Consider the following 13,935-nt stretch of genomic DNA (forward strand, 5'->3'; position numbering starts at 1 on the left):
TATTTTTGTTTTAAAAATCATGAAAACTACTGCATTTATCTATGGAAGAAATAAAAAAAAAAACATTTGATTTTAGGCCTAAAATTGAGAGATTTTTGTCAAAATCGCTTTTTTCTGTAGGGGTGATTTAAATATTCACCAAAAATCAACCATTTACACCAAAGAAATAGTATGAAAACTATAAAAATTCTGTAGTCTATAGTGCAACTAAGAAGCCATGATTGATTCAGCTGCAACCAACAATCATGAGACTAAAAATTTAAAAACTTTTCAAGTCAACTAAATAGAGCAGAGAAATGATGACAAGAGGAAACGGAAAATAAAAGCAAAATAAACATATTTAATCGAGAGATAAGGGATAGTGCAGAAACATGTTTTATTTTTTAAAATCACCAAAATTACACCATTTCTCTGAGGAAAAAACCTGTAAAAGCTTCAGATTTGAAGCCTAAACTTTTGAAATGGTGTCATTTTTGTAATATTGAATTGGTTTTTTTTAAGCCTTTCAAACCAGCTGTTGATACATTCTCACTGAGATATCTCCAACGATGCACGTTGTTCTGTTTGTTTCCTGAAACTTTAATTAATTCAACATTAATTTCCCACCAACAGACCCTTTCATACTGCATGTTTAGACTGTTTTTTATGTGACATTTTCCCTCATTTGCAAAAGAATGACTCAGAAAAGGTGTGTTTGGGCTCTACTTCGCCACCCATCCTAATTTTCCAACAAAATCCATGATTTTAATTTGTTTTCCACCAAAAAACTTCTTCCAAGCCTCTCCTTCTGCGTCTTCCACCAGCGTCTTGTTGTTCTTGCATCAAGTGGTCCTCCAGCTCAGTGACTTCCTGGCAGTCATTTTGGACAGAACTCTGGGTGAAGACGAGCGAGTCTTTATGTTGGCAGCGTTTTCTGGCGTTCCAGAGGCTCGTTGACGCTTTACTGAAGGATGCTGCTGCATCTTTTCCAGCACAAACTCTCCACAGGCGTTTGTTTTCTTTGTGCAAAGCCACAAAGGAGATTTTTGTGATGTGCTTTTAGACTCCAACAACCAATATTTGTTTGGAAAACTACACCAGTAGCAGCATTTTTGGTTTGGAGCCATCCAGTCGAACTAAAATCTGGAAATTCATCACCCAAACTTTTAATTTGCTTTCAACAGATGATGGTTTTTTGGTGTTTAAAAGAAGAAAAAAGGCCCATTGGGCTGCCAAAACCATTAAAAAAGCTGTATTTTCCCAATTAGTTGGTGGATTTGTTTTCATCCGACCAAATTCTCAATCATCAGATGATCTCTGGTGCTACTTTCATAAAGATTAAAGCTTTAAATCAACAGCCATTCAGGATTAATCAGTTTTTTTTGGCAGCAGAACGACCAGAAACAAGTTTGGACCGTTCCAACCTGATAAAGGCTGCCAGGTCCCACTCATTTAATGTTTATTTAACGTTGCCTTCAAAATATTTGTAACCATTTCAACAAGAGTGAAGTTTTGCTGTCCAAAACAACCAATAGTGAACCCCGTGGAGTTGCATCTAGACCCTGATCAATCAATCAATCAATCAATCAATCAATCGATCAAAGTTAACCGGCCCATTCATTTATGTCCCCTGTAGTGGACATTTGTCTTTGATATCTTTTGACTCATTTGAGCTCCCCTACTAAATCCTGGGGTGGGATGAGGGGAACTTTGTTTTCATGCTGAGACAAAACGCAGCTTCCTGACGGTTGAGAGTTTCATTTATGTTCATGTTCAGTTTAATTTAGTTTCTTAACCCTCCTGTTAGGTTCAGCAAAAATGTTTCTGGGTCATGTTTAATTATCCAAAAGTGTCAGAAACTAAAAAATCCCGATAAATACTGCTTATGTCGCATTGTTAACTCCATTATCAACCCTTTCTAGATAGATAGATAGATAGATAGATAGATACTGTATTAATCCAGAGGGAAATTCAATCATTCTATCAATATTTAGTGAAGTGGAGTACTTTAGCGCTCATAGATCATGGTTCAACAAGGATAATTTAGTTTTTCCCCTCGGTTCTCAGGAGGATGTAGCTCTTTACAGCAGCCCAAAGGGTGACCAAAGTGCTTCACTGTGAAACAAGAGAATAACTTAAAACAACACCGTAACTTAAAACAGCAATAGAGCAGCTCTAAATATACATCTAAGGGTTAGTACATAAAAACCAAAATAAAATGTCATCATGCCGCTAGGTATTAAAAGCCATTTGAAACAGGAAGGTTTTGGGCTTTGATTTAAACAATCAGAGGTGAGCTAACTAAACATGGCACGTTCACTGACATTAGGTAAATCTGGAACTCAACAATAAACATTGAAACCTCAACATCAACAACAATATCAGTCCGTTACAATGTTCTGTTATCATCTAGTAAAATGACTCATACATGCATGAAAGTTGTTGGTTTTCATGACTTTTCCAAAGAGCTGATCATATCGTGATGCAAGTAATGGCTTTGTTTACATTTTCGACGGAGTTCCGACTTACGGCAAAAATTGTCTTGGGTAGATCAGAAGGAATGGAACTCTGATGTAAGTCGAGGACGCCCTGTATATCAGTATCGGTACCCCTCAAACAATGCATTCAGTTTTGACCTCGTTTAAAAGTAACAAGTTGGATGACAGCTACTCCTTAAAGTCCCTAATACAGCTAGTTACACTACTTAGTGCCTCACTTTCTGTTGGCTGCGCTGGTAGATAAATCTGGATGTTGTCCACATAACAGTGGAAAGACAGAAGATGCTTTGCTACAATTGACCCAAATGGCAGCATATGAAGGGAGAACAGAGTAGGACCAAGAACTGAACCTTGTGGAACCCCATAAGAGACAGCCGGGTCACCAGTCATTACTGAAACACTCCCATCAGTAGGGAAGGAAGTGAACCACCTCAGTGTGATGCCACTGATGCCGACATACTGGCTCAGACGTGACAGGAGGACTTCATGGTCCACCATGTTGAAGATCCCTCTGAGGTCCAGCAGCACAAGTGATCCAATCTGCTGCAAACACCGGATTCATGTGTCGGCGTGGAATTGATCTAACGAGGCCGTCAGATGGAAACAGATTTTCCTTGTTTCCTGTAACCGATCGATCCGCTGACAGCAGCTTCACCTTCTGCAGAAATCCTCTCATGAAAATTCCAGACTAATTATGAATTCCATCAGGGAGGTTTTCACAGCTGGACGCCCCAAAACCAGCAAATCCAGATCCTCGCCTGCCTTATTGTGACTTCAGGCGCCTCAGACCTGCTGATATCTCATTTAAACCAGCTTCTTCTTGCAGGTTTATCTGGTTTATTCTTGTTCTGTCAATCAGAGAACAAGAAGCTTCTCCTCGTCGGCCCCGAGGTGTTTCCTTAACGCTGCTAATACTCTCATGAATGAAATAGTAAAGTCCAGGAAGGCTGCCAACCAGATTAACGCTGGCCTGAAGCCGAGACAAACGTCTGGAATTTAAACAGTGAAGGTGTCGTCGTCTCATTCTGCTGCAGCGGCTCGTGTTTGAAACTGTTTATTTCCTCGTCTTTCTGCTCATTTATTTAATTTATTCATCATTTTTTATGTCTAACTTTCTGATTTTGATGATATATCATGATTTTAAGCTTAAATTTGGTAAATTTTTCTCATGCAAACAGTTGATTTTTAGGAAAACTGCCAAAGAGATGCATAAAATATGGTGATTTTACTGAAATATCACAATTTTTGATTAATTTTCCAAATAAAACCATGCAACCCGTGTGATAAATTCCACAGAACTGCTCGTTGATTTCATTTATTCCTCATTTTTTTATGTCTAACTTTCTGACTTTGACACAAATATCATAATTTTAATGTTAGACTTGGTAAATATTTTCCCATGCAAACAGTTGATTTTTGGGAAAACTTTGAAAGAAACGTACAATACAATGATTCTGATAAAATATCACAAGTCAAGGCTTTAATTTTGTTAGATTTTCCACCACGGAGTATTTACTTTTGGCAAAAGTTCAAAAGAGACATGTAAAATACGGCAATTTCAATGAAATATCACAATTTAAAGCTCATATTTTGTTAAGTTTTCCACCGCAGACTCTTTATTCTTGGTAAAACTTTGAAATAGACACGTAAAATGCTGCAAATTTGATGGAATATCACAATTTTTGATTAATTTTCCAAATAAAACCGTGCAATGTGTTTGATACATTCTCAGACTGATGGAACAATGAAAATTTGCAGAATTTTTCAGTTTTTAAAGTTTCTGGCTCTGATACATGATTTCATTTTGGCCATTATTAGTCCCTGAATTTGGTTGGTGACAACGGAATCATTCTTGGCTTCTCAGCTGCACCAAGGAGTGCAGATTTTTAATTTTTTATTTTGCAAGATCTCGTTTGTTTTGGGCGACTTTTTACATAAAGTGATTCTATGTGTTTATTTTTTGTCTTCATTTTTGCCAAACTTTAAAAGAAACATGTAAAATACAGTATTTTTAAATAAAAATATCACAATTTTTGGTTAGTTTTCCATGCAACACACACAGACCTGCTCATTTATTTATTTATTCTTAACTTTCTGCAGGACGACAGTCAGTGGAGTCCGTCCTCCTGCTCGCTGTGCGTTTGCTCCAGAGGAAGTGTTTCCTGCAGCGCTAAACCTTGTCCACAACTCACCTGTCCACCCGACCAGACTCTGTTCACACCTGAGGGAGAGTGCTGCCCCAAATGTGGACGCAACGGAGGTAAAAGCTGCTTCCATAGATGGAAAATGTAGTGGAAATTTAAAGGGATTTACTTCATTACAGCTGCTATAAACACAGTAAGGAACCAGCATCTGGCACAAGCCATATTTTGGTGTTAATTTATGCAGTTAATTTACTAAAAATGGGGTTTAATAATTGGCTAAAACTAAGTCGAAAAATAACTACATATAATGACATTATTATAAAAAGTCACCCAAAATAAAACAGATTTCGTAAAAAAAAACTGGTGACAGCTGAGTCCCTCATGGTTTCTCAGTTGCACCAAGTAGCACAGAATTTTTTTCTTTTTATGCGAGATCTGGTTTATTTTGAGCGACTTTTTAAAGTTAAGCTTAATATTAGCGAGCAGAGAGCATTGTGGGGGTTTAGCTAGCAACGAGGCACCATGACAACGACGTCTGAGATGCTTAATGACCTCCGAACAGTGAAAAAGTGTTAAATTAAGCGGAGATTAACCAGAACAGTGATCCTACATCCTAGTGGAGCAACTTAGGGCTGGTTTTTGTAGCTTTTTTGGTCATATTTCTGAATATTAACAGGCTTATTGTCGATAGCAATCATTCAATATCCTCGTCCATACAGGAAAATAAACCTTAAAATCAGGCAGAACCGGGAAAAAATCTTAAATTTACTTTAATACCGTTAAAATCCAACAAACTGAGGCTGATTCTGACGTTGAAAATCCACATTTCTGATGTCTCAGTTCCAGGTTTTTCCTGCTTTTCATTTGTTTCTTTGAGTTTTCTACCATTATATTTATTTTTTTATGATTATATAAACATGACCTCATGGTTGGCAATAATTCAACTTTCCTGGAGCAGAACTGTGACTAATCCCGGTTTATTTACGATGCCTGTAGGCCCATAGTAACCTCTTTTACACACATTTTTTGGGTTTTTAATCATCATAACTGTCAGTACTAATTAAGTTTTCTACCAACATGTTGGTTCATAAGCCCATTTTCACTTCTCTTATGTAAAACTGTATTTAACCAGCTGGTCAGGATATCATTATTAACTCTAATTCTGCAGATCTGCTGTTGTGTTTAGACTAAAAATTTGGTTTTCTTGTACAAATATGTCAAAATCAGACTGTGTCAGTAGGACATGCTAATTAACTCGTATACTTCTGATGTTTTAGTGTCTTAATTACATTTTTTGTTGAATTTAATGCAACTGAGAGTCTTTTGATTCTCTGTGTTTGCTTGTTTGTCGTCTTGCCAGCATGAAGGAGTTTTTAATTTACACATGAAAAGAAATCCTCACGGGAAACGACATTTTTACACTTGAGGAAGACGAATCATCAGTTAGAAAAGGCAGGAAAAGCTGCAGAAAAACTCCCTTACAGAGTTGTTTTCTGGTGGAAACCTGAGTGTAAAGTGAGTTTTTGCTGCAGCTTCTAACCTTAAATGGTTTTACTGATTCCCTCCACTGCTGAGGCCATTTTTCACACCATGGAGGTGATTTCATTTTGTCTTTCTGTTTTTTCTAAGGATTTTTTCCACTTTATTTAGTTTTAGTGATGATTCCTTGACTCGTAATGTCCACTCATGAATCATTAATTTGTAATTTTGATGAAATATTGTGATTTTAAGGTTAGATTTGGGTAATTTTTCCAGTGCAAACAGTTGATTTTTGGGAAAACTTCAAAAGAGATGCATAATATACATTAATTTTAGTGAAATATCACAATTTAAAACTGAGATTTGGCAAATTTTTCCAATGCAAACAGTTGGTTTTTGGTAAAACTTCAAAAGAGACATGTAAAATACAATGATTTTGACGAAATATCACAATTTTAAGCTCAGATTTTGTTAAATTTCCCACAACAAACTGTTAATTTTTGGAAAACTTCAAAAGAGGTGTAAAATACACTGATTTTAGTGAAATATCATAATTAAAAACTGAGATTTGGTAAATTTTCTCAATGCAAGCAGTTGATTTTTGGCAAAACTTCAAAAGAGACATGTAAAATAGAGTGATTTTGATGAAATATCCCATTTTTTAGCTTGGGTTTGGTGAATTTTTCCAGACACAAACCATATATTTTTGACTAAACTTCGAAATAGACGTGTAAATACAGTCATTTTGATAAAATATTGCAATTTTTGGTTATTTTTATTTTACGAATCCATGTGATACACAAGATCCATTCACAAACTCCTGGAAAGTTGAGAATCTGATCAAGTTTTCTGTTTTTACAGTTTCTGACTGATTAGCCATTATTAGTCCCTGAATTTGGTTTCATTCTTCAGTTTTATTACAGGATTTAGTGTAAAACTGTTTAGTTTGAGTGACTTTTTAAATAAAAATAAGTGGAATACAGTGATTTTGATGAAGTATCACTATTTTGAGCTCAGATTTTGTTAAATTTACAGTGATTTTGGTGAATTTTTCCAAACGTAAACCATATATTTTTGCCAAAACTTTGAAACGTGTAAAATACAGCAATCTTGTTGAAATATCGCAATTTTGGATGATGTTTTTCTTACTAAGCCGTGTGAGACACAAGATACATTCACAGACTGCTGGAAAATTGAGAAGCTGATGAATTTTTCTGTTTTTAGACATCTCCCATGATGTACATTGTTCTCTTTGGTGTCATGAAACTTTAATGAAAGTGTATTTTAGCATAATTAATCATTAATTTCCCACCACCAGACCCTTCATGCTGCATGTTCAGACTATTTCTGTGTTATCTTCTCTCCTCGGAGGGAAAGCCAGACTTTAAGCTGAAAGGTTAGCGGCTAGCAGCGCCTAGCAGCTGACTTCCTGTTTGTGTTTCCCCCAGCGTCGTGCTCCTGGCAGGGCGCCCCCTACAGGGACGGCCAGCAGTGGAACCCCAGCAGCTGCTCCAGATGTTCCTGCAGCGACGGCCAAGTCCAGTGTTGGGTGGCCGAGTGTCGACAAGTCGCCTGCAAACCGGTACGAATAAATCAAATAAATACAACTCCACATTTTTCATCTTCCAGGTTCACGCTACCGGCTTCGTGTCCGAAGCTTTCGGGTCACTTTGTTGGAAGTTCAGTAAAAAATGTGGCAAAGGAGCACAAAAAACTGTGTTTTTAGTCATGTTTCTGTTATTTTTTTGTCTCCTTCCTGTCATATTGTCTTGTTTCTGTCATTACGTGACTTATTTTTGGTTGTTTCTGTCGTTTTGTGTCTTGTTTTGGTCTTTGTCTGCATCTTTGGGACAGTTTTTTTTCACATTGTAGCTCCTTTTTTTTGTCTCATTTCTGTCGTTTTGTGTCTCCTAATTTGTGGTCATTTTGTCTCCACATACTGCAGATATTTAACTGTTTCCATGTTTCCAGTCTCTCCAGACTTTTCCTCTCTACTCTGTTCATCATCAGTAGAAAGATGTTTCACCATGCTGAATGTATCTCCAACAACTCGTTTGACCATAAAATTACACAATTTTACTGTGCTGAAATATACAAAAAAACCCTGCAAAAGTTCTTGGTTTTATTGATTTATTGATTTATTTCAGATATTTATGTGTTACTTTCAGTTTTTATAGCGTTGAACGTCACAGATTTTTAATATTTACATCTTTTTCTGCTTCAGTAGACAGTGACTGGGTGGCGTTAACTGGACAATATCAAAAATTATACAGAATTAAAAAGCTTGAATCAGAGAATTTCGACTTCTTTCCTTTATAAAAACTTACTCGAACAGATTAATCAACTAAAGTAGTTGACTGTGGATTCTCAAAATTGTACTTAATCACAGTATTTGAGTAAAAATACTCAGTTGCTGTCCATTTTTTAATGCAGGAGTCATTTATATTTTACAAATATTGGCCTTAAAACAGAGTTAAACTAGAAAACATCCCTCCTCTGTGTGCGTCCTGCTGATCCTGGAACAGAAACATCTTCGTTTTTCTTTAACATGTTGGTTTAATAAATAAGAAACGTGTTTAAATAGAATCCGAAAGGAAGACGTTCACTTTGAAGTGAAGTCGAAGCTTCACTCTGAGCTGCAGGCAGGAAGATGAAACTGATCTAATCTCTGCTGCTCAGATCACACCAGCCAACGGTAAAACACCACAGAAGAAGAGGAGCACTTCCTGTCTGGTTAATATTCTGTTTGTTGTGTTTGTTTAGGATGAGAACCTGGTGATCCCAGCCGGTCAGTGCTGTCCTCAGTGTGTCTCCAACCCCTGTCTGTCTGCAGGGAAGCAGTATCAGGTAACTTTATCACGTCTAAATGGTTGTTTTTGTTGTGTTTATGTGTCTGATTGTGTAGTTTTTTTGTGTTATTAAACCTGAGTGTTGGAGGCAGCAGGTGACGGATGATAAATCTGTATTTTTATTTTGATTAATTTGGTATTTTCTGCTATTTCTGAACACAATCTATTAGAAAATGCTGTAAAAAGTGAATGCTTTTAACTGGAATTATTAGAATATTTTGTTTTTTGTTTGACAGATTGACACAGGTTTTGTAAAATTTGGGAAAATCATAGAAAAAAAAAGGATTAATTTACATGTTGACTGGGGAAAAAAGGCCACAAATCTGAATCTCTTTTACAAAAAAAAATTCCTCCACATTTAATTGTAAAATTATCATATTTTACTGTATTTAAACCAGCAAAAGTGTCATAAAATAAACAAATAAAATAATTAAAAACATATATTTTACTTTTATAATGAATTATATATCAATATATTTTTGAATTATTTATTAAATTATTATATATATATATACCATATATATTATGTTTTTTAATACATACATATGTATCTTTTTTAACAGATATTTCCAATTATAAAAATGATAAATAATAGTTTTTATCTTTTTCATTTCCAATTTTCTTCTGTTAACTAGTACTAATAATTAAAAAAAAAGATAGAATAAATAAATAAAAAAACATCAAAATTGCAAATAATGTCCTCATCAAAAATGTGTATTTTAATAAACAGTGTAGGTTGACTACTTTTTACCGTTTAAAAAATGTTTAAAGTATTTAAAACAATAAAGCAGATTTTTTTTAATTAAAAAATTTTTTTCTACAAAATTGTATTTTTTCTTTTACGCTTTACTGCATTTAAATCAGCTAAAAATATGATTATTTTACAGATATCTATGCTTATTTGTGTTATTTTCCTGATTTTCCAGTTGAATTACAGACAATAACTGGTACAATCAGAAAACTAAAGTAATAATTTACATTTTGACTTTGGAAGCAAAACAAACAAACAACAAAAATAAAATACTGCTGGCCTGCTGTATTTAAATGAGCTAAAATATTATTATTCTGCAGATATTTGCTGTTATCTAGTTGTAAAATGATTCTGTTTTGCTAAATTACTAATAATATCTAACTAATTAAAATCAAAGTATTAACACACATCTTAACCATTAACTGGCAGAAACTGTAAAAAATGTCCATGTATTTTCACAAATAGTCATTTTTACAGTATGAGTGTGAAATTTCACTATTTTTTTTTTACTGTATTTAAATCTGATATTTGCTATTTAACATTCCAGATTTGGTCCCTTTTCCTTTAAATTTATTCTTGTTTACAGTGTTTTTTATGAGGACATGGATGTGTCTGTGATTTTTTTTTTTTTAATGAAGTTGAAAACAGTCCCAGTCTTCCTCGTCTTCCTCGTCTTCCTCGTCTTCTTCCTGCTGTGTTTCCTCCTCGTTCGACCTCTTTTCTGTGCTGCTGCCAGGTTTTTTTCTTTGATCACAGACCGTCTCATTCTGTCTAAAGTCTGTTTGCGTCTCCTTAGACTCAAACTTTCATTCACGTCGATGTCATCGCCGCTTCAGACATGTGTTTCCTGCTTTAAGGTGTTTTTAAAGCCGTTTCAACCAGTAAAACCAGCACGATCCACATTTGGATGTTCTAACATGATAACTTACACCTTAATATGTGGATGAAGGCCGCAGTCTGATTCAAAGGAAGTGTTTCTATGCTCTCAATGTGATCAGTAAACTTGAAAAAAACTAATTTAATTCAAGGACATTTGGGTTCCGACTTTGAATTAATGAGATTTTACTTTATTTAGAAGGTTTTTAGATGATTTCCGTCACAACAGTTGAATTCTAAGATGTAAAAAAACAATGGAACAATGTTAATATGATAAAAATTGCATTACCAAGGTAAAAGATATTGAAAAAATCCAAAAATAGGACACCGATGACCGCCTGGATGACCTATAAGGTATGCAAATGCAAAATTTAATGTTTAGATGACAAATTAGGATGATTTTTCAGTGATTTGTCCCTTCAAGAATCAATCTACATGTAAACAAGCCAAAAACTGTGAATCATGTCCACATCAAAAAATCTTGATTTAATAAATGGATTTAATTTGTTGACTGTAAAATAAAAAAAAATTAAACAATAGCGTCCAAAGCTGTAAATAATGTCCACATCAAATATTAGTATTTTTATAAATAGTCATATAAAAGTTATATTATAGGTTTTGCCTGTTTTGTGAAATTTCAGACATTATCTAGTAAAATGAGCCTTAAAAAAATATTAATTTTCAAACCGAGCAAAACCGTAAATAATAATAATAATAATAATAATAATAATAATAATAATCTAGATTAAACAAATTCTAATTTGTTGACTGTAAAAAAAAGTAAGAAACAAAACAAAACAAAAAAAAGGACAAAAACTGTAAAAAATAATAATAATAAAAAAGCCCACATCAAAAATAAGCACTTTTACAAATAGTAATTTAACTGTTATTTTACATATTTTGCCCGTTTAGTGAAATTTCAGACAAGCTTTAATAAAATTACTGAAAAAACTATTAATTTACATAACATACATTAATCAGGCTGAAACTGTAAATCACATGCACATCAAACGTCTTGATTTAATAAATGGATTTAATTAATTTAACATAAAAATAGAATAAAATAAAAATTAAGAAATACATAAATAATATTATTATTATTATTATTATTATTATTATTATTATTATTATTATTATTATTATTAATAATAATAATAATAATAATAATAATAATAATAATAATAATAATAATAATAATAATAATAATAATAATTGTTGACAGTATATAAATAAATAATTTATAAAAACTCCCAAAATTGTAAAATGTTCACATCAAAAATCTTGGTTTAATAAATGGATTTAATTCATTAGTTGACTGTAAAAATAGAATAAAAATGAATTAACACATAATTAATAATAAAAAAACAACAGCATCCAAAACTGTAAATATAAAAAAAATTTAAAAATTTAGATTAAATGAATTCTAATTTGGGGACTTTGAAATAAATAAATAAATAAATAAATGAATGATTGAATGAATGAATAAATAAATAAATAAATAAATAAACAAACACAGCCAAAGTTGTAAATCATGACCACGTCAAAAGTCTTGATTTAATAAATTGATTTAATTAATTTATTGACTGTAAAAATAAAATGAAATATCCAAAATGTTCCCTGTTTCACTGAAAAATTTAAAGCGTAAAAACACTAAAACTGTTAAATTAAATTCTGTATTTATTCACTAATTCACCTGTTGAACGTCCTTACTGGTGAAACTTTGCTCAAACCAGAATTCAACATGTTGTAAAATATGTGAAAACAGATAAGGTTTGCAAAAACAATTAGAATTTCTCATGAATTTCTGCATGTTTTAGTTAAATGAATCCCTTGCCTGAAAGAGCTGCATGAAAACGGCGTTATATTTGGTTTTTGGTGGATTTTCTGGAAGCAAATTTTGGTTGTTTACGAAAATCAGAAGAGAGAAAACCATTGTTGTAGCGCAGGAAGACAAGAAATGGAAAAAGTGGAAGAGCTGGTAAATGATATCACACTGTAAGAGCTATAAGAGGGGAAAAAAGCAGCGTTAATTTAAAAGGAAGCTCATTTAATGATGACAAACTGTTGTCTTCTAGCAGAGATGATGGAGTTCAGGATCCTCCACTGATAACTATGTTTGGCTGGTGATTGTTTGGAAAATTGTGGCATCATTTCCATTTTTTTTTAAGGTCAAAATGACAGTAATGACTTTGATCCAGGAGCTGAGGGTTTAGAATCAGAAATATTTTTAAAGTTGTGCGTTAAATGAGGTGTGTTTGTTCATTCTGGTGTGTGTGTTCCCTAATGTTTGCCTAAATCAATGTAGAACATGAACTCGTGTGAATATATTTAATTTGCAGTCCGGCATGTGGAGAAAACTCACAGAAGATTCACAGTAAACATGTTAAGAGACGCTTTTATTCCAGCCTCTTTAGATCATTCCCATTGTTCGGATGTTTGAATTCTGGTTGAAGCAGTCATGAATTCCCATCGTCTTTAGATTCTGAATCACGTTTTATTTCCTGTTTCTGCTGAAGAACCTTTATGGAGGTTTGTTTTGTTCAAAGTCCCTTAACGAGGTTTTTGATGTCTTAAATAAAGAAATAATTTGCATCCTCCGGGCTTCGGTCAATATTTAATCGAGTTGTTAGGCCTGAACGAGGACAGAAGTTAGAATTTAATCTGACAACTGCAGGAGTTTGACCCCAGATTTACACAGATTATATATTAAAGGCCTGAACGTTTGGGATGAAAATGAAACTTTGGTGTTCTGACACTGGAGTGAATCATTAATTAATAATTAATTTTAGGGACGTCCTGAGCAGCTTATTGCCCCAGATCCTCAGTAAAACACTCTTAATGCATTAAAGTTGTTAAAATCAACCCAGTATGTGTGAATTTCCCCGGTGAGGGTTAAATTGACCGATTTAAAAATTTTTTTTAAACAGTAAAAGTATTTTTTCAGTATGAAACTTCTTCTGTTTGGTGTAATAAATGTAATCAACATCTAAAATAATTAAAACCGTTCATTTCACATGTTTGCACCCTGAAGAGAAGAGGTGTTACTTGATCAGCTCCATGAAAAGAAAAAAAAATCAAAATGTAAAATGCAATTTTTAAAAATAATATAAAATCAATATTTAAAAAAAAAAATCCAGATTAAATAATTCAAATTTTTGACTATAGAAAAAAAATACATTTTTAAAAGCAAGAAACAAAACAAAACAATAAAAACAGGCCAAAACTGTTTAAAAAATGCCCACATTTTAACTAATTAATAAATCTGCTATTGTAAAAATAAAATAAATAAATACATCATTAATAATTTTTTAAATAACAGCCAAAACTGTAAATAACATCCAACTCAAAAATCTTTTCAT

At 33.3% G+C, this 13,935-nt stretch overlaps 1 protein-coding gene across 1 annotated transcript in view; it reads left to right on the forward strand.

Annotated features, from left to right (window-relative positions):
* The window catches only part of fras1 (Fraser extracellular matrix complex subunit 1), a 263,784-nt gene that overhangs the window by 8,762 nt on the left and 241,087 nt on the right, over nucleotides 1–13,935 (forward strand). Inside the window, exons 3-5 of the mRNA XM_055011340.1 lie at nucleotides 4,578–4,737; nucleotides 7,549–7,682; nucleotides 8,864–8,947. Coding sequence (XP_054867315.1) covers nucleotides 4,578–4,737; nucleotides 7,549–7,682; nucleotides 8,864–8,947 — 378 coding nt within the window. The remainder of the gene's footprint in view (nucleotides 1–4,577; nucleotides 4,738–7,548; nucleotides 7,683–8,863; nucleotides 8,948–13,935) is intronic.

This window comes from Amphiprion ocellaris, chromosome 6, assembly GCF_022539595.1.
Source record: "Amphiprion ocellaris isolate individual 3 ecotype Okinawa chromosome 6, ASM2253959v1, whole genome shotgun sequence".
Classification (NCBI taxonomy): Eukaryota; Metazoa; Chordata; class Actinopteri; family Pomacentridae; genus Amphiprion; species Amphiprion ocellaris.